General features: G+C 40.5%; 1 protein-coding gene across 6 annotated transcripts; it reads left to right on the top strand.

Moving 5' to 3' along the window:
- Positions 1–2,558: 2,558 nt before the first annotated feature.
- LOC146374735 (uncharacterized) lies at positions 2,559–14,682 on the top strand. 6 transcript variants are annotated; one of them, XR_014802004.1, is made up of 10 exons: positions 2,560–3,483; positions 4,682–4,847; positions 5,733–5,889; positions 6,137–6,187; positions 6,391–6,434; positions 7,013–7,068; positions 12,666–12,780; positions 12,881–13,014; positions 13,100–13,165; positions 13,262–14,682. XR_014802004.1 is itself a non-coding variant. In XM_084948956.1 (9 exons), coding segments are annotated over exons 2-9 (612 nt in total). In that variant the 5' UTR covers positions 2,560–3,483; positions 4,682–4,793; the 3' UTR covers positions 13,101–13,240. The 6 variants fall into 6 exon arrangements, 4 of the variants coding, with proteins under 4 accessions (XP_084805079.1, XP_084805082.1, XP_084805081.1 ...); XR_014802003.1 differs by having other exon boundaries at positions 2,559–3,483; positions 12,881–13,165; XM_084948956.1 differs by lacking the exon at positions 13,262–14,682 and having other exon boundaries at positions 13,100–13,240.
- Positions 14,683–22,205: the final 7,523 nt, after the last annotated feature.

Here is a 22,205-nt window from a genome sequence, read left to right as displayed (position 1 = left end):
ACAGAGGTGTTCAGAGACCCATTTTCAGCAATAATCCCTCCTGTGTTCAGTCCCATATGGAAAAGATATATATAAATCTTATAAAGTTTGTATCTGTCTTGTGTGAAACTTGTATGAAAAGCAGATAAGTGTGAAAACAGATATAAGATCGCTTGAAAAATTATATAATGAAACTTGTATGTTTTGGATACTTACTAAAACAATATATGAAAGTAATGAGAAAGTGGCCACTTTCATGAGTAAATCATGTAAGCCTTATATGATTTACTCATGAAAGTGGCCACTTTCATGAGTAATCACATATAAGTTTTTACTATTTCTTTTCCATATGGGGTGGTACATTGTCTTATCTAATGCAAGCTTAACACATTAAAGCCTAACTTATCACTCAAAACAGCTTTTTAAAGATTTTTGCACAAACTGAAACTATTGTGGTGATTAAAGAAACAATAAATGTGTCTGGATCATCCCAGTGTTTGTTTTTAATCTCATGAAGCCAAGTTTACATTTTCCTCTAAAGGGGCTGCAACACCCGGCTGCACAAAACCTTCACTTTTTTTAACAGTTTCAGTCTTTGAATATTTTTCATTTCTTACAATCAGAATTCTCCAATAGATTTTTAGAAGAAAATTATTTTCTTTCATGCATCACCAACTGAACCTTTTATGTTAACGTCTCAAGCTCAAGCCTAACCTCATTGAATTTTGCTTAGCAAAGTACTTTTCAACTCTAATAATTAGTAAGATTATATTTCTTATCATCTGTTGGTCGTCTGACCTGATAAACTTCAATGAACATTATAACACAGGACTGATTGTCTCTATAAATGGGCTCCTGCACGCTTGCAGACATTTTTCCATCACAATTATGGATGATGAAGGATTTGATTAAAGCTGTGAAACATTACTGATAACCTTCATGTGATGTTACATTAAAGCCAATTTTCTATTAAAAGCAGGGACTTTTCTAACTGACCTCTGACCTTTGAGCAGTAGTGTGTACTGTATGCTTGTATGTAACTGTGTCTGACCTGGATTTTATCACCAGTTTCAAATAAGAATCTACTTTAAAGTCTGTCTTTCAATACAAAATAAGTTCAACTTTATCAAGGCTGATGGTAAACTGTCCCTAACAAGTCCACTTTATTGCGTGCTCATTGACTTTCTCCTATCAGAGCTGTTTAACAAGTCCACTTTATACATGCTTATTAATCTATCACGCTTATCAGTGGCTCATGGTTGCTTAAAGCCTATGTCTGAACTTGAGCACAGAGGCAGAGCATCATTCATCTTGGCAGCAGCTCCAGGATGACAAACTCCACTTTCTCTGCATCAAGACAGCTCATAGCTTTTTAACAGTGTCTTTCTGTCCTCATACTTCTATACATTCTTCTGTAATAGATAACTATACGCTATCATTGTAATCAATCTACACTACAGCTCAAAAGTTTGAAGTCAATTTTCACCTGGTTTATAATCATGTGATTGGTCCACACACCAGTGTCTAAAAAAACGCTCATTTTTATCTGTGTCTATCATCAAAATTTGAGTTGATTGCAATCTCTCCCTAACAAGTTCACTTTATTGCGTGCTCATCAATCTCCTCTACAGCTCAGCTAACTGAAGTCAGTTAGAAACGTCTTTTTTTCTTAAAAAAAAACAAGATTCTTTTTTATATTTTGTAAATTGGTTTTGAATGCAAATAAATATAATTGCTTAAAACTTGCATTGATCACCAATTATGATTAATGTTTGATAAAATATTTGCTGGTGTATGGATGCAACAATAATGGTGGTGTGTGGATTACAACAATAATAGCGAGTGTGCAGATTATATTACCTTCCCTCAGTTTATCACATTAAATCTCATCTTACTAGTGACCCAGCAGTTTTTCCAAATACAGCTGCACTAACCAACATCATTTTTTCAAGTAATATAAAAATCATTTTTATATATTACCTTTTTAAACATCCCATTTTTTCTTTCTAATGTCATTAAATCAAGTTTGCACATTTGTATAACAACAGTTGGACCTCCAGATCTTTTTAGCTTTTAGTTTTTTCTCAGTGTCACACATGGATTAGTTTTCGTCTCTTTCAATAAGAAAGTCAAATCTTCAGACATTAAAGCAATCTTTGTTTCTTTCAATCATCCTAATATTTTTAATCTCCTGTAATATAATTGCAGTTAACCAGAGCTTAGCTACTCTGATCTACAGTGATTTGGGGGGTTTGGATTTGTTTTTCACAGGTGCAGAGCCTTTTTCTACAAAATTAAGAATAAACTGCATTTTTTCAAAAGTACCATTAACTATGTAGACTGACAAGTAACTAAACATGTAACACAGTGATCAGTAGAGAAGAAAGAAAATAACCCATTTCAACATTTCTAGTTCAGATCAAAATTATTGTTCTGATTAAGGAAACAGTAAATTTGGCCACGTTATTGTCCTGATCCTCCAATTTTCCCTTTCCAATGTGACTAAATAAAATTCAACTTTTTTTTTTTTTTTAAATAAAAGCAGATGAACACCCAGATATTTCTTACACTAAGAATCCTCCAACAACCTTTCAAAAGAAACATTTTTTGTCTTTCCTCAATTTTGAGAGTAACTGAAGCCACAAACCTGAAGCTCGAGACCCCAAACTAACCAAATTTAATGTTTCCTTAATCAGCACAGTAATTTTTAACTCTTTGTGTGTTATGTTTACTCACAGTTTTGATGCTTGCTTCTTCGACTTGATCCACGATTAGCTCTTCACCATCGCTCTGCTGTTTCTCTCTCCTCATGCTTCTCCTTCATGCGTCCTGTCCTCAAATATAATCCAACCTGCCTCCTTGTTTCCTCCTTGACTTGTATTAGCAAAATTTCCAGTTAAATTAAGAGAAATCCAGAAAAGTTTTCCTGCTTCAAAAGCTCTTCCAGTTGCCTGTCTTCTTGTCCTCCTTTAAATGTGCATTTTTCTACATTTGTATTTATTTGACTTCATATTGCCATGACAACATAGCACAGAGCATCATGGTAGATTAAGGCAGGGGGTTCTGTCCTCTGCAGAAATGCTGGTGTTCCATAGTGATGTAAAAGTATGTTAATAATCTTTAAACAGACACTCACTGATCCTGTAAGAGCAGGAATTTAACTACAAACCCTCACAGTCCCCATCAGCATAGCTGGACTGGCCATCGGGCATACCGGGCATTTGCCCGGTGGGCCGATGGTCATTTTTCGTTTTAAATGGGCCAATGTTTTGTTGTTGTCTTTTTTTCGTAACCGTGTAAACAGTGAAAGGTGGCGGATTGGACAGATGCTGGCAGACGTGTAAAAATAACTCAATTGTTTGGTAGTGGCTATGGTGGAGCTTACACGGATTCAGTAAAATTAGCAAGTGGTGGAGGCCAGCAGGTGGATGGGGGAAAGGGGTGGCGGAGGTGGAGAGACCCAAGGCGGCCGCCAGTCCGACTGTCAGGTGAAATGAGCTTCAGGTAAGAAGTTATGACCTGCAGTCTATCTGGGTCAAACCAAGTTTAGGTGTAGTTTATTTTCCTTGTGCTAACTTGTGCTAACGTTGTGCTACAGTCAGTTACAATAACTGGTACTGTGTACTAGCTAGCATGATGGAGTTTCTGTACAGTTGGGTGGGTGCTATGATGTTACTGGTGAACTTTATTTTATTCATAAGGTTAGTTAGTAGAGTTGCCAACCGTGCCATAAAAAACGGAATCCTCTGGTATTCAGAGTTAATATTATGCGTTTTGTATTGAGCTGAAAATAAACGCGATTTGTCCCGTACTTCAGCTACAATAAAAAAAGACACAAAGCTGGAGTTATTCTGTGTCTTTACGCTGTCAGCTGCCTCTTCTTCTCTCACTCTCCCCCCTCCCTCTCCTGCTGCTACTTCAATCATGAAACTGATCAATGATCAGCTGATCAGCGTTTCTGCCACAAGTCCCGTCTCTCTTGCTTGTTTATCTCCCGCTTTGCGCCAGAAAGAGGAAACTAGCGGAGGTCGCGTTAAACAGCAGAAGCGCCTTTAAACTTGATAAGCTGTTGTTAGAATTTATTTAATATTACTTTCTAGTATCAGCTGATGTTTGTTGGAGCCACAGCTGTAAAAGCTGCTGGTCATGATATCGGTTTGGTTATCTGGTGAGAGGGAAACATGAAGATGAAACCAGGAGATGTCCTTACTGAATCATCAGAGCTGAACAGGTGATGGAGAAACAGGTTTGTGGTAAATAAATAGTTGATGAAAATATCACTAAATCTGTCATTTATTATTTTTAATATTCAGTAATGGTCATGTCTCACCTCTAGTCTTCTCTGTCTTAATTTCAGGTTTCCACCATATGTTGTAGATAGTTCAGGAAGTTAACTCAACCAAGCAGTCTTTGGGTTTCGGCTAAGTACTGTTTAGAATAGCAGAATAGGGAGGATGGTGTAGGTTTAAGTTTATTAGATTGATACATATGTACCAACAAGACAGTGTACATCACTGTCACAACGACGTTTGTTTTCATTCAAAGGCTTTATGGTTTTTCCTATAATACCTGGTGGGCCGGTCTCTAGTCAAAATGCCCGGGCTGATTTTTTGTCCCAGTCCAGCCCTGCTGTGGGGTAGTCCAGTTTACTGAAGAACGCCTCAGGCTGTCCAATAAATATAAATATCATGCTTTATTGCAGCTTGAAAAACTCCATGCCCTTGGCTACAAACCAGCACTGCTTCTTGGGAAGAAGAGCAAAAAAGGAGAACTCGGATATGAAATATTAACCCCTGGCTGCAGACTAACAGCCTATGTTCAGGAATCCCTTCAGAGGATGGGCTGATGTTATGAGTACCTTTGTAAAGGTAAGATTCAGATCCTGCAGTTTTAAAGTTATGATTTATGTTTAGTGTCTAAAAATATTTTCTTATGTTTACCTGTTAGAAGACCATTTTACTGTAAAAACAGAAATTCAATCATCAATCCTTCTCCCATTTTCACATAAGCAGCACATCATTTATAAGTGTTGGTTTCTTCCTCAGCAGTAGTTAACAACATATGGTGGCTTATTTTTCCTTTCCAAATCTTGAGTGACAGCCACTTTTGCTGCTATCACGCTTAAAGATAGAAAGAAAGCAAAGTTATCAAAAGACTGATCTGCAGATTGCAGCTACTTAGACAACTGACAATCTGTTTGTGCCTGTTTTCTTCCTTCATTGATATATGTGTAACTGATACATGTGATGTGTAACTGATACATGTGATGTGTGAATGAGAATCTATGTTAATTAAAGTAGTATTAAAGTACTTACACACTGTAAATGGCATAAAATCAAGTGATGGTGTAGCTTAATAAAATAGTGATGGGTATAGATAACGTTGCATTGGAACCTTTGTGGATATTTAAATGTTAGTAATCTGGGCAGAAATGATCACATTTTACTTTAGTTTGTTTAAAGAGCACATTGTACACGGGCCTTGAAGAAAAGGTATGTAGTCTTAAGCACGATGTTTTGGTGGAGTCAGGGGTCTGTAGCATTTTGCACTTCCAGTAGACTGACGTTTGGTCATCATCATCATCATCATCACTGAGTCACAACATCTTCTCCTTCACCCTCACACTTTAACTCCACTCTGTTCCCTTTCATACGTCATATATACTTAGTCTGCTACAAACCAGGAGGCGTAAAGCAGGATAAAGTTCAAAGTTTGACCCATTGTGTAAACTAACTCGAATGATCAACAACCAGGAGGAGGCAACGATTATGGAGCCACGGGAGGTGAGGACCACGCAGGTGGAGGAAGTGAGGAATGTGATGGAGAAGATTGAGCTCAACAAGGGACAGGATGACCCACTGAGCACTTCAGAGGGGCAAGTGGAGCACGCAGGCAACAAGACCAGCAAAGGTGATTTGTATGTTTGTATGTATTGTATGCTTTATATTTGGAGTCCAGGCTGAATTTTAGAGGAGTACCTGATGGCTGAAACAACAGTAATTTATGTTCCCTGACCAAGGATCAAGGAACATGTATTTTACACCAGTTGATACATGTACAGTCAAATCTATTGAATGTTGATATTATTACATTTAATGTAACCATTTAAAATGATTTTGTTTTTGTTTTTCTCCTAAAATCACATACGTCAACACAGGATCCACCAGGGGGAGAGTTTTTGGTGAAAGCCACAAAAAGACAAAGATGGGTATGTCATTGTTTGTGGAAGTATTTAGAATAGTTTGATACACTGTAGTAGAGTGTGTATGGTAGTGTATGGTAGATTCGATTCAAGGAACATTATCATATGCAGATGAAAACAAAAGTTGTGCGATCTCTGAAAGTGTTTTGTTTATTTGCTTTTTGTTTGTTTATTGTTTATGAAACTGGTGACTTGGCTGTGATCTTCAGTCCCAGAAGCATCAAGATCCAGACCTAAGAAGAAAAGGCCACTAGTAAGTATGCTTTTGCTGATGCTTTTAATCACCACAGCTCATTTCATTCAGTACAAATACCTGTAGATATGTGATGATTCCAAGTTTACATTACACTAATGGCAGGAAACTGCATACATGTGTCACCTTATACACATACCACATACTATAGAATTCAGTCCCCTTTGCTTTTTGCGGTCTTATTGCAATATATAAGTACTTTTAACAGATGAATCAAGTACAGTTAAATGCATTCACTCCAGTAAAAATGCTTCTAACACAATGCTGTTGCAAGCAGCAGATTTTCTTTTTCTGTTGTCGATGTAGATTAGATAGAACGTTATTAATCCCTCGGGTGGTTCCTCCGGGAAATTCAGTTTCCAGTATCAGAACACTGACAGAAGTTGCATATTACAGAGTTAGAATATCAGGACGGGACCAGGTTGGTGGGGGTCAAACAGCAGATCCAGTCATGCAGTGATAATTCATATTTAATGCAGCAGCATTTTGTTAGAAATGTGTAAACGATTGTATTCTAATCACATTGGCTAATTTTATATGCATATATAAATAAAAGGTATTTTTTATTATGTCAACAGTCCTCCAACAGCATCCAGGAAGTACTGTCCTATTCCCATGCCTCTGTCCAAACCAGGCGAGTGTTTCCATGTCACTTCAATGTGTTCTTTGCCATCAATAATTTTATGTTGATTTTTTGTTACATAAGCATGCCTCATGTGTCCTTCCACTTTTTTTCCCTTGTCATTTCTCGCCTCCTTTGGATTGTTTTTTTCGTCTCTTATTCAATCATTCCTCACAATTTATATAATCCTCTTACCCAACTCTGTCTCCTTCCTCTTCTTTTCCCCTTCAATCTCTCTCACCGTTCATCAATATCACACATCCAGACTATACCCGTAAGATAGAGTTGATCCGCTACCTCATGAGCGGCTATGTGAACGGCAAAGTGTTGGACACGCTGTCCGAGCACACCGACTCCCTGGCGTCCTCTGCTCTGGCCAGTCTGGAGGACGAGGCTGACCAGCTCTCTCACTTCCCCTTCCTCCCCACTCTGAGATATTTTCAGTCTGGAAAGATGAATCTGTTGGGCTTTAGGCTGCTTCTCAAGGTTCAAGGTTCAAGGTTCTTTATTTGTCACATGCATAGACAAGTATACACAAGTATAACACACAGTGAAATGTAGCCTGACACGCTCCTCGACATGTGCAAAAATGGGGGGGGTAGAGGAAGAACATTATATATATATATATATATATATATATATATATATATATATATATATATATATATAATAGTATATACATTGGGTGAATGTGCAGTAGTAGCAGCAAGCAGGTGAATTCTGTACATTAATATGAATAGACATCTGACTATTTTACAGAATAGACAATATAAACATATTTAAAATTAAAGGAATTTGGAATGTACATTGTGCCTTGGTTTAGAGTGTCTGGAAGAGAGTCCTGTCTCAGTCAATTATAGATGATGTGAGAGGGCGGGTGTGTGTGTGTTTAGGGCCCGGATGGCTTGGGGATAGAAGCTCCTCTTGAGTCTCTCTGTCCTTGCCTGGATGATGCGGAACCTTCTACCAGATTGCAGAAGTTGGAACAGTTTGTTGCCAGGATGGGACGGGTCCTTCAGTATCTGCGTTGCTCTAGTCCGGCATCTCCTGGTGTAGGTGTCCTGAAGCGGGGGGAGAGCAATCCTGCAGCAGCGTTCTGCTGTACGGATCACTCTCTGGAGAGCTTTTTGGTCCTTCACACAGCTGTTTCCAAACCACGATGTCATGTTCTGTGTGAGGATGCTCTCCACAGCGCCTGTATAGAAAATCCTGAGGATCTTTGGAGAGACCCTGAACTTCCTCAGTTGTCGTAGGTGATACAGGCACTGCCTAGCCTTTTTGGTCTGGACCTGAATGTGGGCAGCCCATGTCAGGTCTGAGGAGATGTGGACACCAAGATATTTGAAGGACTGCACCCTCTCCACTGGAGCTCCATTGATGATAATGGGCTTGTAGTCTCTGTGCTGACCCCTTCTGAAGTCCACCACCAGCTCCTTGGTCTTGCCGACGTTCAGCTGGAGGTGGTTGTCCTGGCACCATGATGCCAGATTCTTCAGTTCATCCATGTAGGCCACCTCATCGTTGTTGGAGATGGCACCCAACACCACTGTGTCGTCAGCAAACTTCACAATGGTGTTGGAGCCATGGGTGGCCACACAGTCTGAAGTGTAGAGGGAGTAGAGCAGTGGCGAGAGGACACATCCCTGAGGTGCTCCTGTGTTGATGGTGATGCTGTTAGAGACGCATCTACCCACCCTCACCACCTGAGTTCTGCCAGTGAGGAAGTCCAACACCCATGCACATAGACGGCTGTTAAGTCCCAGATCCCTGAGCTTTGTGAACAGTCTGCAGGGCACTATTGTGTTAAACGCTGAACTGTAATCAACAAACAGCATTCGCACATAGTTACCCTGTTTCTTGTCCACGTGGCTGAGGGTGGTGTGCAGGACGTGGGCGATGGCATCCTCTGTGGATCTGTTGGATCGGTAGGCGATGGAGGAGGAGATGATGTTCTTCAGCAGCCTCTCAAACACCTTCATTACTACCGAGGTCAGTGCAACTGGCCGGTAATCGTTCAGGGATGAGGGTTTGCTGTTCTTGGGCACAGGGATAATGGTGGATCTTTTGAAGCATGTGGGGACCACAGACTTCGCCAGGGACTCGTTGAAGATGTAAGTGAACACACCTGCTAGCTGGTCAGCACAGCAGCGCAGCAGACGGCCGGTGATGCCGTCTGGCCCCGCCGCTTTCCTTGTGTTCACTCTCCTCAATGCCGCTCGGAGGTCATGCTCCGCGATGCTGGTCACCGGTCTCTCGCTGATGACGTCACTGTCCTCGGTATTCAGGCGGTAGATAGCGTTAGCCGCCTGGCTAACCTCCAAACGGGCGTAGAACTGATTCAGCTCGTTGGTGAATGCAGAGTCGGCGTTGATCGGCGCAGTGTCCCTGGCTTTGTAGTCCGTAATGGTGCGTAGTCCGTGCCACATACTCCGTGTGTCGCCCTGGTGGAAGCGGGACTCCACACGCTCCCGGTACCGGCGTTTGGCATCTCTCACCGCGCGCCGTATGAGGCCGCTTTGTAGGCGCTCATATCGCCAGTGGCGAGACCCGCGTTGTAGGAGGCGGTCCTGGCGTTTACTGCAGTGCGGATCGATCTGTCCATCCACGGTTTCTGGTTTGGGAATGTGGTGACCCTCGCAGTGGGGATAATCTCCTCCGCTAGCATATTGACGAAGCATACTGCTACTTCCGTAAACTCGTTGATGTCGACTGCGCATGCTCTGAACATGTCCCAGTCGACGTCGTTGAGTGCGTCCTGTAGCGTAGCTTCTGATTGGGCAGTCCACCGTTTTACCTCCCTCGTGGTTACGTCTTCCCTCCGTATGTTTTGTTTATACTGGGGAATGAGGAAGATGGCGTTGTGGTCAGACTTTCCAAAAGCCGGGTGTGAGACAGCTTTGTAGCCCTGCTTGTATGGTGTGTAGCAGTGATCCAAAATTCGATCCCCTCTCGTTGGACACGAGACATGCTGGTAAAAGTTTGGCATGACTTGTCTGAGGTTCGCTTTATTAAAGTCTCCTGCTACAATGAGGGCTGCGCCCGGGTCCTTGTTTTGAAGCGAGCTCAGCACATCATGTAATTCGGACAAAGCCATACCTGTGTCCGCTTGGGGTGGGATGTAGACCACCGTGGCGATGACCGAGGTGAATTCACGGGGCAGATAGAAAGGGCGGCACTTAATGCTCAGGAACTCCAGATGTGGCGAGCAGCCGCTGGAGAGAGTAGAAATGCTCCTGGCATCACACCACTTTCTGTTTACCATGAAACACACTCCTCCACCTTTGGTTTTGTTCGACTCTGCCGTTCTGTCCGCGCGGAGCACAAAGAATGAATCCGACGGAGTTACGGCACGATCCGGCACGGTGGGGGTCAGCCATGTCTCCGTGAAGCACAGAATGTTGCAGTCCCTCATGTCACGTTGGAAGGTGACCCTTGCTCTTAGGTCATCGAGCTTGTTCTCCATGGATTGTACGTTGGCCAGTAGGACACTGGGCAGTGGTGCGCGATGCGCCTGCTGTCTCAGTCTGTTCCTAATGCCAGCGCGGTTCCCCCGGCGCTTCTTTGTTCTGCGCCTTGGATGAGCGGCCCGTCCTCTGTAAGCAGTTCATGCTGTAGCTGTAGCTGATGGACCAAAAAATTACATTTCATATTTTAGACATTCAGCTGCTGACTCTGAAGCCAACAGGCTCTTGAGTGTGGATGGTTGTGTTGGTACTGGATGCTGTGATAAAACAGCTGTTCTGATCTGTCTTCATTCATGCCTGTCGATATTAAGCCTCCTAAGCTCCAAACCAGTAAAAGCGATCTTTGGAGGCAACACCCTTTTTAGTACTTTTCTGTATTTGTTTGTGATTGTGTGACACTGAACCATAGTGCTATGTATATCCTCTGTAACACTCAGATGTTTCCAGATCAATGTTTCCCCCCTCAGCTGTTTCTCACTATAAAGTCTTACCTCAGTAACAATGAGGCCAATGAGGCACCAGCAGAGCATATCTGGCTCTCAGTCTGTGGCTGATAGTGCCCCCTGCTGTTAATAACAGGAACAGTGCAACCTTGTATAGAGCTCATAGTGATGGTCTTACGATTGCTGCTGCAAGGCAGTCATTTGTATCCATGTGTGCTGTATATTCTGAGCATATGCAGTTATGTGAGCTCTCAGGTTTTATGTATCAGGACATAATTTAAAAAAAACAATCAGGTCCTTAGTAGGTCTTAATATGAGGTAAATGCAACCTCAGATGAACAACACATAACACATTATACCAGGTCATTATTTATTTAACAAACACTGAGCCCAAATTCAGATGTGGTGTTTAAAAAACTAAGTACATCCAAGACTATTTCCATAATTAGTTAAGAGGGTCAGTATCAGCCAAGTGCTAATCAAATGCAATAGATCATCAGTAAGTGTAACCACTACTGTCAGTTTGCTGGTGTGGCGTATTCAGGTAAGTGGTAACATAGTGAGGATTAGAGAAGCAGTTGTTGATACCCACGAATGTGGGAAGGCTTTGAAGTCCATCATTTTACAGCAAGAAAGATTATTCGCAAGTTAAAAAATTCAAAGACTGTTTCCAATCTTACCAGGAGTGGACGTCCCAGAAAATTCACCCCACACATCTGAGGCTCTACAGGCCACAGTTAGCATGCTAAATGTTGGAGTTCATGGCAGTGCAATTAGAAAAAGACTCAACAAATATGGCCTGTTTGGAAAGGCTTCCAGGAGAAACCATTTTCCCTCTAAATACAACATGGCAGCATGGGTTAGGTTTGCAAAGTTGAAAACCTAAGCCCTAATGCACAGCTTCAACATTGGTGAAAACCAAACACGGCATATCAGACAAACAGGTCATACCAACGGTTTTGCTCGGGTGATGATTATTTGAGCTTTTTTGCTGCCAAAGAACCTGCAAAGTGTCCAGGTCACTGAGTGAGCCATGAAGTACTCTAGAGTCAAAGAGATCATCGTTGGGTCAGTGACTCCAGAGCGCAGCAGCAAAGCAACAACAGAGTGGTGCTGCAGTGGCTCAAAGTTGAGACTTCAACATGATTGAACGTTAAGAAAGCTGTGAATGAATAAATATCTGCAAACTTTAATGAACCGAAGAAACATTGTAAAGACAAATGGGCCAGAAATCCGTCCACACTGCTGTGAAACACTAATAAAAAATGATTACCTCAAGTTTTTGCTGCTAAAGTTGGTTCCATCAGCTGCTGAATCACAGGTATAATGATGATGTGGTGTAATAATCTAGATCCAGATCCTTAAACTGCTTTTTCACGTATCTGTAAATGAATTTCTTTCTTATCATTGTCCCGATTGGTGTCGGCTGACACTTGACACTCTGTGGCTCCTGATTTGTCTGTTGTCAAGGTCTCACCTCAGTGCAATTCCTCACGTTTTGTCATGATTAAAGGATGAATGTGAACACCGCTTCAGTCACTGCGTTCACTTCTTGATATGTCAGAACTGTGCTCACGTCACTCACTTTTTTTAACAACATGACACACTGCTGTAAACAGAGACCCTGTAATGTTAGCACCAAGTAGGACTTCATAAAAAATAATGCTGTCAAGCTAACTTTTCCTCTTTCTGTCTTTTTCAGCACTTTCTATCGCTTTGAGGCAGTGTGGGACAGCTCCCTGCACAACTCCCTCCTGCTCAACTGCGTAACTCCCTATGGAGAGAAGATCTACATGACCTTATCTGCGTATCTGGAGGTCAGCCACTGCTCCGCCGTGTTGTACCTGTTTTTTTACGTGTTTTTAAGTCTCTTGATGTCATCGTGTCTAACACACACCCTTTATCTCCTCTTTACAGCTGGACCATTGCATCCAGCCTGCCATTATCACCAAAGACATCTGCATGGTCTTTTACTCCCGAGACGCCAAGTTGTCCCCACCCCGTTCTCTCAAGAACCTCTTTGGGACTGAATACTCCAAAACTCCTGACTGGTAAATCTGGGCTGCTGCACTGTGGCCATCTCTGTTTCACAATCAAAGATATCTGCCCTGTTACAAAGTTTCCTTCTTTCCTTAGATAGCCTCATCCTAGAGCACCAGTGGGAGCTAGAGAAGATGGAGCAGCTGCAACTCAAAGACCAAAGTGCTATTCTAAAAAGGGTTTTTTAGAGTACAGACTTTACATGACTAACCCTCCCCTCTTCTCCCCACCTCACATTCATCCCCATCTTTCGTCCAGGTGGATGAAAAGACCCGTCACCTTCTGGCGCTGAGAGAGAAGCTGGGAGAGGCGGCTCCCGTGGGAACAGCTCCCACCACCAAGTCCCTGAGCGAGTCTCTGTCCCCCAGCGTGAGCTGGGGCACTCTGTCCACGTCCACCCCCATCTCCTTGCAGATCTCAAGCACCACCTTTGAAAGCGCCATCAGGCCGAGCGAGAGCAGCGGCTACGATTCCGCTGACATGGAGAGCTGGTGGATCGTGAGAAGGAGCTGGCCACCAAGGTGAGAAAAACGTCGGAGGCAGGATAGACGTAAAACTCTCCCTGCAGATCTAAGCTGGCGAGGCGGCGCGGCGGCCTGACGAAGAACTGATCGGGCGGAGCGGTACGCGGGAAAACCACCGCTTCCATCCTTTCTGAAAAGCCTTTGAAAATACAGAAAATACCAAGTGTTAAAACTTATTCATCATTGTGATTCTTGATGGTTTTCTCTTGTAAGTAGACTTGTGGCTTAAGTCTCTTTTCATGCGACTGAAACGTTGAAGTTCCACAGAACTTTTGCCTCCCCGCTTCCCTCCAGCAACCCCGCTGCCAGCTCAGCTTTCCTCCTCTCTATTCCCTCCCCTCAGCTTTTTGTGTTTTCGTTTCGATGACAATGTTTGGGTCTAATTTTGTTCCGCTTGGTTGTCATTCCCAAACTCCCCTAACTAAGTAGCATGTTGTAGTTGTCTACTTGTGTGTGCACAACTCTTTAGAAACTTTCCGTTTGCCAATCATCTGTACAAAAGAAAATGTCTCTGTCGGTTTTATTTGTCTCCTGAAATGAGTTTCATTCTATTTTGGGGTTTTTTGCTGTTGGTTTTTTATTAAATTAACATGCTCGCGTGACACCTGCAGCAGTCCTCAGGAGAAGACCAGGTTTGCTCAGTTTAGAACAAAAAACAAAAATGAACCAAATCAGCCAGCTTACATTTGAAACCATGACGAAAAAATCTACAGATATCTCCAAGTGACGTGTTAGTTTACGCTCTGCTACCTAAACTATAGCTGCTAATAGATTTATAGGGTATTCTTCTTCTCGCAGTGAATTTGCATCAGGCTGAACCGTCTGTGAAACAAAAACTCAAAGTGGGAATGAACTTTGACAGGAGAGCCTCGCCCGATTTCCTCTGTCATCCACGTCATACTTAGATCCTCCTCAATCTGTGTACATACGCCGCCTCTAAACCCCCGATAGTGCCAGTGTCAGTTAGTGAGTCAGTAAAATACTGACTCACTAACAGGGTTACAAGGAGATGAGGAGGAGGACTAGGAGGATGAAAACGAACTAAGGAGAGAACTTGATTTGTACATGCAGTCTGTTCTGGGATGAGTGTGGTAGTTAACCCTCATTTAACACATCCCTCTCTGCTCCTCTAGCTCGCTTTATCTCACTGAGAATCAGAAAGCCTTGACATTTACTGCTATTAACTTTACACTCTTGTTGTAAAGACGCAAAGAAAACACAGTGAAAAGGTTAGAAGGACGTAAGGAAAAAGAATGAATGAATGGTTTAATAGAAGGAAAGAAGTTAAAGGGACTACATATTCAAAGGTCTTATTTCTGATACTACCCCATGAAAATATTTGCTCTGTGTGCCGTGCTGCAGCTGCTACATTCGGCTTCGGATTCACTTTTTGGCGCCTACGCCTCTCGAGATGTGTTAATGCAGAAAGGTATTGAAAAACTCTGGTCAACCAACCAGCAGTCTGCCTGCTGTGTCGTATGAAATGCGTGGAAGGAGAGGTACCAACTGTCTGTTACATATAGATAGAAAACAAAGCTCTGACGTGACCTCGGGTCAGCCAACCTGACGGTCAGAGAAACAGAAACGTGCTGGATTGTGGATCTCTGAGCTGCACATCAAAGATGCACCTATGCACAGATCAAGTCTCAAAAGTGCAATGTACCTCATATACATGTTGATGCGAAGCGCTGCCAGAGCAAACGTTTCCACTTCATTTGCAGAGGTGTTTTTATTTTGGATTGTGTATTTATTGTTTGCAATGTTTAAATATTAGTTTGCAGCTCTTTGCACATATTAATAAAAGGTTCAACTAACTGATCATTTAAAGTCTGTGCGGTTTAGTTGTTCCACTCATATTAAACCAAATGATGGTGTGGCGGCCTGTTCTAGTGTGAACTAAGAGAGGGTTTGAATGTAAGAGAGGGGGGGAAGGAAAAGGAGACCTAACATGTAACCCCTGCACCTCGACTGAGGAGGTGAGTTACATTAGTGCTTCCTCTTTATTAGAAAGCGGGTTGAGTGAATCAGAAGTCTGTTATTTTTTTGGAGGAGATCTACTCATTAGTCATGCGAGGCATCCATCTGAACTCTATCAAAATAAAGGTGTATTTGAACTCATTTTAATTTTTTCTAATATCAGAGATATAGGACTATACAAAGTAGCTGGTGACATCTAAAACGACAGCAGACTTATTGTGTCTTTCTTCACCTCATCACTTTTTTCTGTGTGTGTTTTTCTGTTGATGCCTTTCAGACAAAACTAGCCATGATATTTTCCCCCTTCCCCCTCTGACAATTAATATCAGTTAACCCCGCCCCCTTTCAGATTTGTTCACCAAAAGAAAAGAAAAAAAAAAACGTCATTAACGCTGTTTATTATTTGTCAGACCGGTTTCATTTTCATACTTTGTAAATATCTATGTTGTATGGAGCTTGAACTAAAATGTAAATATGTTTACTGTATTTGTAATAATTATAATCCATTCGCTGTACAGCATAGATGTGTCATGCAGATATCCTAATTCTGTGTATGGTAATCTTGCACCATTGAACTGTTAGTGAATGAGGCAACAATAAAAGTGTGAAACGTGCATTAGCAGATCAAGTGCTGCCTGCTTATTTCCTGCTTTATGTGAGCTTCTGCTGTAGTTTATTATGTGCTTTTAGCCCCAAGAAACCACCCTTTTACTGTAGCGCACAATAAGATCTTCTGATGTTTGGTGTCATCTTCCTGTGATCTCCTGTGAACAGGTGGATTAATTCATTTCAAGTTTATGTATGTATATGTATGTATGTGTATTAAGGACCGACACAGACAAAGAATGAATCAGACAATGAAGCAACGTCCTTTTTAAATGTTTATTTATAAACAGGATAAAACCATTCAACTATTGAGTCATGAATAAAACATCAACCTCTGATCTGCTAATTGGGAAACAGAGGATGTCAGTGTATTTTTCAGTGCTAGTCCAAATTGAGTGAGATGACTTTACATTTGAATAGATTGGATTACAAGTTATATTTGGTTTTAATTGAATGAGTTCAGTTTGATTTAAATCAAGCCAATTCACAACATATAAACTTGAAATATATGGTAAGATAAAGGTTGTGCAATAATACAGAGAAAGCCCCAACAATCAAATGACCCCCTATGAGCAAGAACTTGGCAACAGTGGGAAGGAAAAACTCCATTTTCGGCAGAACCAGAATCAGGGAGGGGCCATCTGCCTCCACCGGTTGGGGTAAGAAAATGAAACTAAACTATAGGAAGACAAAGAGGAAAGATGTTCATGATATATATGAAACTTTCCGCTAGCCCTGACTAAAATATTGTTTTTGACAGGAAAGTATTGTTTCATTCATGTTTATTCCACGAGGTGGACAGCAGGAATAAAACAAACCAGATACTAAGAAATAAAGTATACAATGAAATTTTCTCGATATGCTAAAATTCCCACTGAGACTGGATAAGATTATTCTAAAACTGGTCAAAATACAATTCTCTTCATGCACAGAAATCCCACCCAGTCCCACAACCCAGGACGAATATTCCTTGTGTGTTCTTGAGCTGGACAGAAATTCCTCTTGCTGAGCGGGGTCCACGCCAGCCTTGTGTCAGGCAGACGAGGAGCCTCCTGTCCCAGTCTCATCCGTCCACTGGGTCCATCACATCCCAGCCCAGTTCGAATTCTGCATTGGAGTCCGTCGCTCGATACCACCGCGGCTCCCCTCACGTCATCACCTGTAAGTAAAAACAAATAGGAGCCAGAACATTCATCCTGGAAGCTGCCCTGGCTTATAGCCATGGCGACCCTCTCCCAACACGGCTGCACCCAGTGAAAAACAGTGAGACACTACTCACAAATGCAGGCAGTGGTATACATCTGCCCTGATGTCACTCACACACATTGTCTCCTACTGTCGCCATTCCTGCTGTCGGGACTGGGTCACCACATCACGCTGACCGGTCTCCAGACGAGGCGTCGCACCCCCCATGATCACGCAGCGGCTCCCTCTTTTCCACCTGGCCTTCATGCGTTCCTCTTCCAATCTAGGGCCTCTCTCCTTCCAGTGCTCAGCTTGCTTCCTTTTAATACGACCTTTAAACAGCTGAAAGGACACCTCTGGACACACCCATGCCTCAACATGTGATCACTATCAGCTAATTTGTCCCATTGCCAGCCAATCCACAGTGGATTAAAACAATGTAAAATAACACACTGAAACAATGTGATACAAACAGAATAAAATCATGCAAATAAAAACTACACTCACAAATAAACACTAAAATCAGAAAAAAAAACAATATAAACGATGAATAAAAATTTCTACTGTGTGAAACAGTTTCAGTCTTTGAATATTTTTCATTTCTTACAATCAGAATTCTCCAATAGACTTTTAGAAGAAAATTATTTTCTTTCATGCATCACCAACTGAACCTTTTATGTTAACGTCTCAAGCTCAAGCCTAACCTCATTGAATTTTGCTTAGCAAAGTACTTTTCAACTCTAATAATTAGTAAGATTATATTTCTTATCATCTGTTGGTCGTCTGACCTGATAAACTTCAATGAACATTATAACACAGGACTGATTGTCTCTATAAATGGGCTCCTGCACGCTTGCAGACATTTTTCCATCACAATTATGGATGATGAAGGATTTGATTAAAGCTGTGAAACATTACTGATAACCTTCATGTGATGTTACATTAAAGCCAATTTTCTATTAAAAGCAGGGACTTTTCTAACTGACCTCTGACCTTTGAGCAGTAGTGTGTACTGTATGCTTGTATGTAACTGTGTCTGACCTGGATTTTATCACCAGTTTCAAATAAGAATCTACTTTAAAGTCTGTCTTTCAATACAAAATAAGTTCAACTTTATCAAGGCTGATGGTAAACTGTCCCTAACAAGTCCACTTTATTGCGTGCTCATTGACTTTCTCCTATCAGAGCTGTTTAACAAGTCCACTTTATACATGCTTATTAATCTATCACGCTTATCAGTGGCTCATGGTTGCTTAAAGCCTATGTCTGAACTTGAGCACAGAGGCAGAGCATCATTCATCTTGGCAGCAGCTCCAGGATGACAAACTCCACTTTCTCTGCATCAAGACAGCTCATAGCTTTTTAACAGTCTCTCCTGATAGTCTCATATCATCTGCTCTAATCAATAACCATACACTATCATTACAATGTAGACTACAGCTCAAAAGTCTGAGGTGAATTAGAAATGTCTTGTTTTCAGAATAGACTCAAATTTGGTTTCAGATTGAATCACAGCAATTTATCAAAATAATCATATAAATGCTTAATATTAACACTGATCACAAATCATCAATGATTTTTAATAGAATATCTACAGAGGTGTTCAGAGACCCATTTTCAGCAATAATCCCTCCTGTGTTCAGCCCCATATGGAAAAGATATATATAAATCTTATAAAGTTTGTATCTGTCTTGTGTGAAACTTGTATGAAAAGCAGATAAGAGTGAAAACAGATATAAGATCCCTTGAAAAATTATATAATGAAACTTGTATGTTTTGGATACTTACTAAAACAATATATGAAAGTAATGAGAAAGTGGCCACTTTCATGAGTAAATCATGTAAGCCTTATATGATTTACTCATGAAAGTGGCCACTTTCATGAGTAATCACATATAAGTTTTTACTATTTCTTTTCCATATGGGGTGGTACATTGTCTTATCTAATGCAAGCTTAACACATTAAAGCCTAACTTATCACTCAAAACAGCTTTTTAAAGATTTTTGCACAAACTGAAACTATTGTGGTGATTAAAGAAACAATAAATGTGTCTGGATCATCCCAGTGTTTGTTTTTAACCTCATGAAACCAAGTTTACATTTTCCTCTAAAGGGGCTGCAACACCCGGCTGCACAAAACCTTCACTTTTTTTAACAGTTTCAGTCTGAATATTTTTCATTTCTTACAATCAGAATTCTCCAATAGACTTTTAGAAGAAAATTATTTTCTTTCATGCATCACCAACTGAACCTTTTATGTTAACGTCTCAAGCTCAAGCCTAACCTCATTGAATTTTGCTTAGCAAAGTACTTTTCAACTCTAATAATTAGTAAGATTATATTTCTTATCATCTGTTGGTCGTCTGACCTGATAAACTTCAATGAACATTATAACACAGGACTGATTGTCTCTATAAATGGGCTCCTGCACGCTTGCAGACATTTTTCCATCACAATTATGGATGATGAAGGATTTGATTAAAGCTGTGAAACATTACTAATAACCTTCATGTGATGTTACATTAAAGCCAATTTTCTATTAAAAGCAGGGACTTTTCTAACTGACCTCTGACCTTTGAGCAGTAATGTGTACTGTATGCTTGTATGTAACTGTGTCTGACCTGGATTTTATCACCAGTTTCAAATAAGAATCTACTTTAAAGTCTGTCTTTCAATACAAAATAAGTTCAACTTTATCAAGGCTGATGGTAAACTGTCCCTAACAAGTCCACTTTATTGCGTGCTCATTGACTTTCTCCTATCAGAGCTGTTTAACAAGTCCACTTTATACATGCTTGTTAATCTATCACGCTTATCAGTGGCTCATGGTTGCTTAAAGCCTATGTCTGAACTTGAGCACAGAGGCAGAGCATCATTCATCTTGGCAGCAGCTCCAGGATGACAAACTCCACTTTCTCTGCATCAAGACAGCTCATAGCTTTTTAACAGTCTCTCCTGATAGTCTCATATCATCTGCTCTAATCAATAACCATACACTATCATTACAATGTAGACTACAGCTCAATAGTCTGAGGTGAATTAGAAATGTCTTGTTTTCAGAATAGACTCAAATTTGGTTTCAGATTGAATCACAGCAATTTATCAAAATAATCATATAAATGCTTAATATTAACACTGATCACAAATCATCAATGATTTTTAATAGAATATCTACAGAGGTGTTCAGAGACCCATTTTCAGCAATAATCCCTCCTGTGTTCAGTCCCATATGGAAAAGATATATATAAATCTTATAAAGTTTGTATCTGTCTTGTGTGAAACTTGTATGAAAAGCAGATAAGAGTGAAAACAGATATAAGATCCCTTGAAAAATTATATAATGAAACTTGTATGTTTTGGATACTTACTAAAACAATATATGAAAGTAATGAGAAAGTGGCCACTTTCATGAGTAATCACATATAAGTTTTTACTATTTCTTTTCCATATGGGGTGGTACATTGTCTTATCTAATGCAAGCTTAACACATTAAAGCCTAACTTATCACTCAAAACAGCTTTTTAAAGATTTTTGCACAAACTGAAACTATTGTGGTGATTAAAGAAACAATAAATGTGTCTGGATCATCCCAGTGTTTGTTTTTAACCTCATGAAACCAAGTTTACATTTTCCTCTAAAGGGGCTGCAACACCCGGCTGCACAAAACCTTCACTTTTTTTAACAGTTTCAGTCTGAATATTTTTCATTTCTTACAATCAGAATTCTCCAATAGACTTTTAGAAGAAAATTATTTTCTTTCATGCATCACCAACTGAACCTTTTATGTTAACGTCTCAAGCTCAAGCCTAACCTCATTGAATTTTGCTTAGCAAAGTACTTTTCAACTCTAATAATTAGTAAGATTATATTTCTTATCATCTGTTGGTCGTCTGACCTGATAAACTTCAATGAACATTATAACACAGGACTGATTGTCTCTATAAATGGGCTCCTGCACGCTTGCAGACATTTTTCCATCACAATTATGGATGATGAAGGATTTGATTAAAGCTGTGAAACATTACTGATAACCTTCATGTGATGTTACATTAAAGCCAATTTTCTATTAAAAGCAGGGACTTTTCTAACTGACCTCTGACCTTTGAGCAGTAGTGTGTACTGTATGCTTGTATGTAACTGTGTCTGACCTGGATTTTATCACCAGTTTCAAATAAGAATCTACTTTAAAGTCTGTCTTTCAATACAAAATAAGTTCAACTTTATCAAGGCTGATGGTAAACTGTCCCTAACAAGTCCACTTTATTGCGTGCTCATTGACTTTCTCCTATCAGAGCTGTTTAACAAGTCCACTTTATACATGCTTATTAATCTATCACGCTTATCAGTGGCTCATGGTTGCTTAAAGCCTATGTCTGAACTTGAGCACAGAGGCAGAGCATCATTCATCTTGGCAGCAGCTCCAGGATGACAAACTCCACTTTCTCTGCATCAAGACAGCTCATAGCTTTTTAACAGTCTCCCCTGATAGTCTCATATCATCTGCTCTAATCAATAACCATACACTATCATTACAATGTAGACTACAGCTCAAAAGTCTGAGGTGAATTAGAAATGTCTTGTTTTCAGAATAGACTCAAATTTGGTTTCAGATTGAATCACAGCAATTTATCAAAATAATCCTATAAATGCTTAATATTAACACTGATCACAAATCATCAATGATTTTTAATAGAATATCTACAGAGGTGTTCAGAGACCCATTTTCAGCAATAATCCCTCCTGTGTTCAGCCCCATATGGAAAAGATATATATAAATCTTATAAAGTTTGTATCTGTCTTGTGTGAAACTTGTATGAAAAGCAGATAAGAGTGAAAACAGATATAAGATCCCTTGAAAAATTATATAATGAAACTTGTATGTTTTGGATACTTACTAAAACAATATATGA

The sequence above is a fragment of the Perissodus microlepis genome, chromosome 13, assembly GCF_051167445.1.
Source record: "Perissodus microlepis isolate ML-2025 ecotype Zambia chromosome 13, ASM5116744v1, whole genome shotgun sequence".
NCBI lineage: Eukaryota > Metazoa > Chordata > Actinopteri > Cichliformes > Cichlidae > Perissodus > Perissodus microlepis.
This window is presented reverse-complemented; position numbering and strand designations above follow the sequence as displayed.

What these genes read in the sequence shown, in the direction of transcription:
- LOC146374735 (XM_084948953.1), top strand. Translation starts at nt 4,794, where the DNA reads ATGTTCAGGAATCCCTTCAGAGGATGGGCTGATGTTATGAGTACCTTT. An exon ending in TTATGAGTACCTTTGTAAAG is followed by an intron (nt 4,848 to 5,732) that starts GTAAGATTCAGA and finishes ATCAACAACCAG; the next exon opens with GAGGAGGCAACGATTATGGA. An exon ending in CCACAAAAAGACAAAGATGG is followed by an intron (nt 6,188 to 6,390) that starts GTATGTCATTGT and finishes TGTGATCTTCAG; the next exon opens with TCCCAGAAGCATCAAGATCC.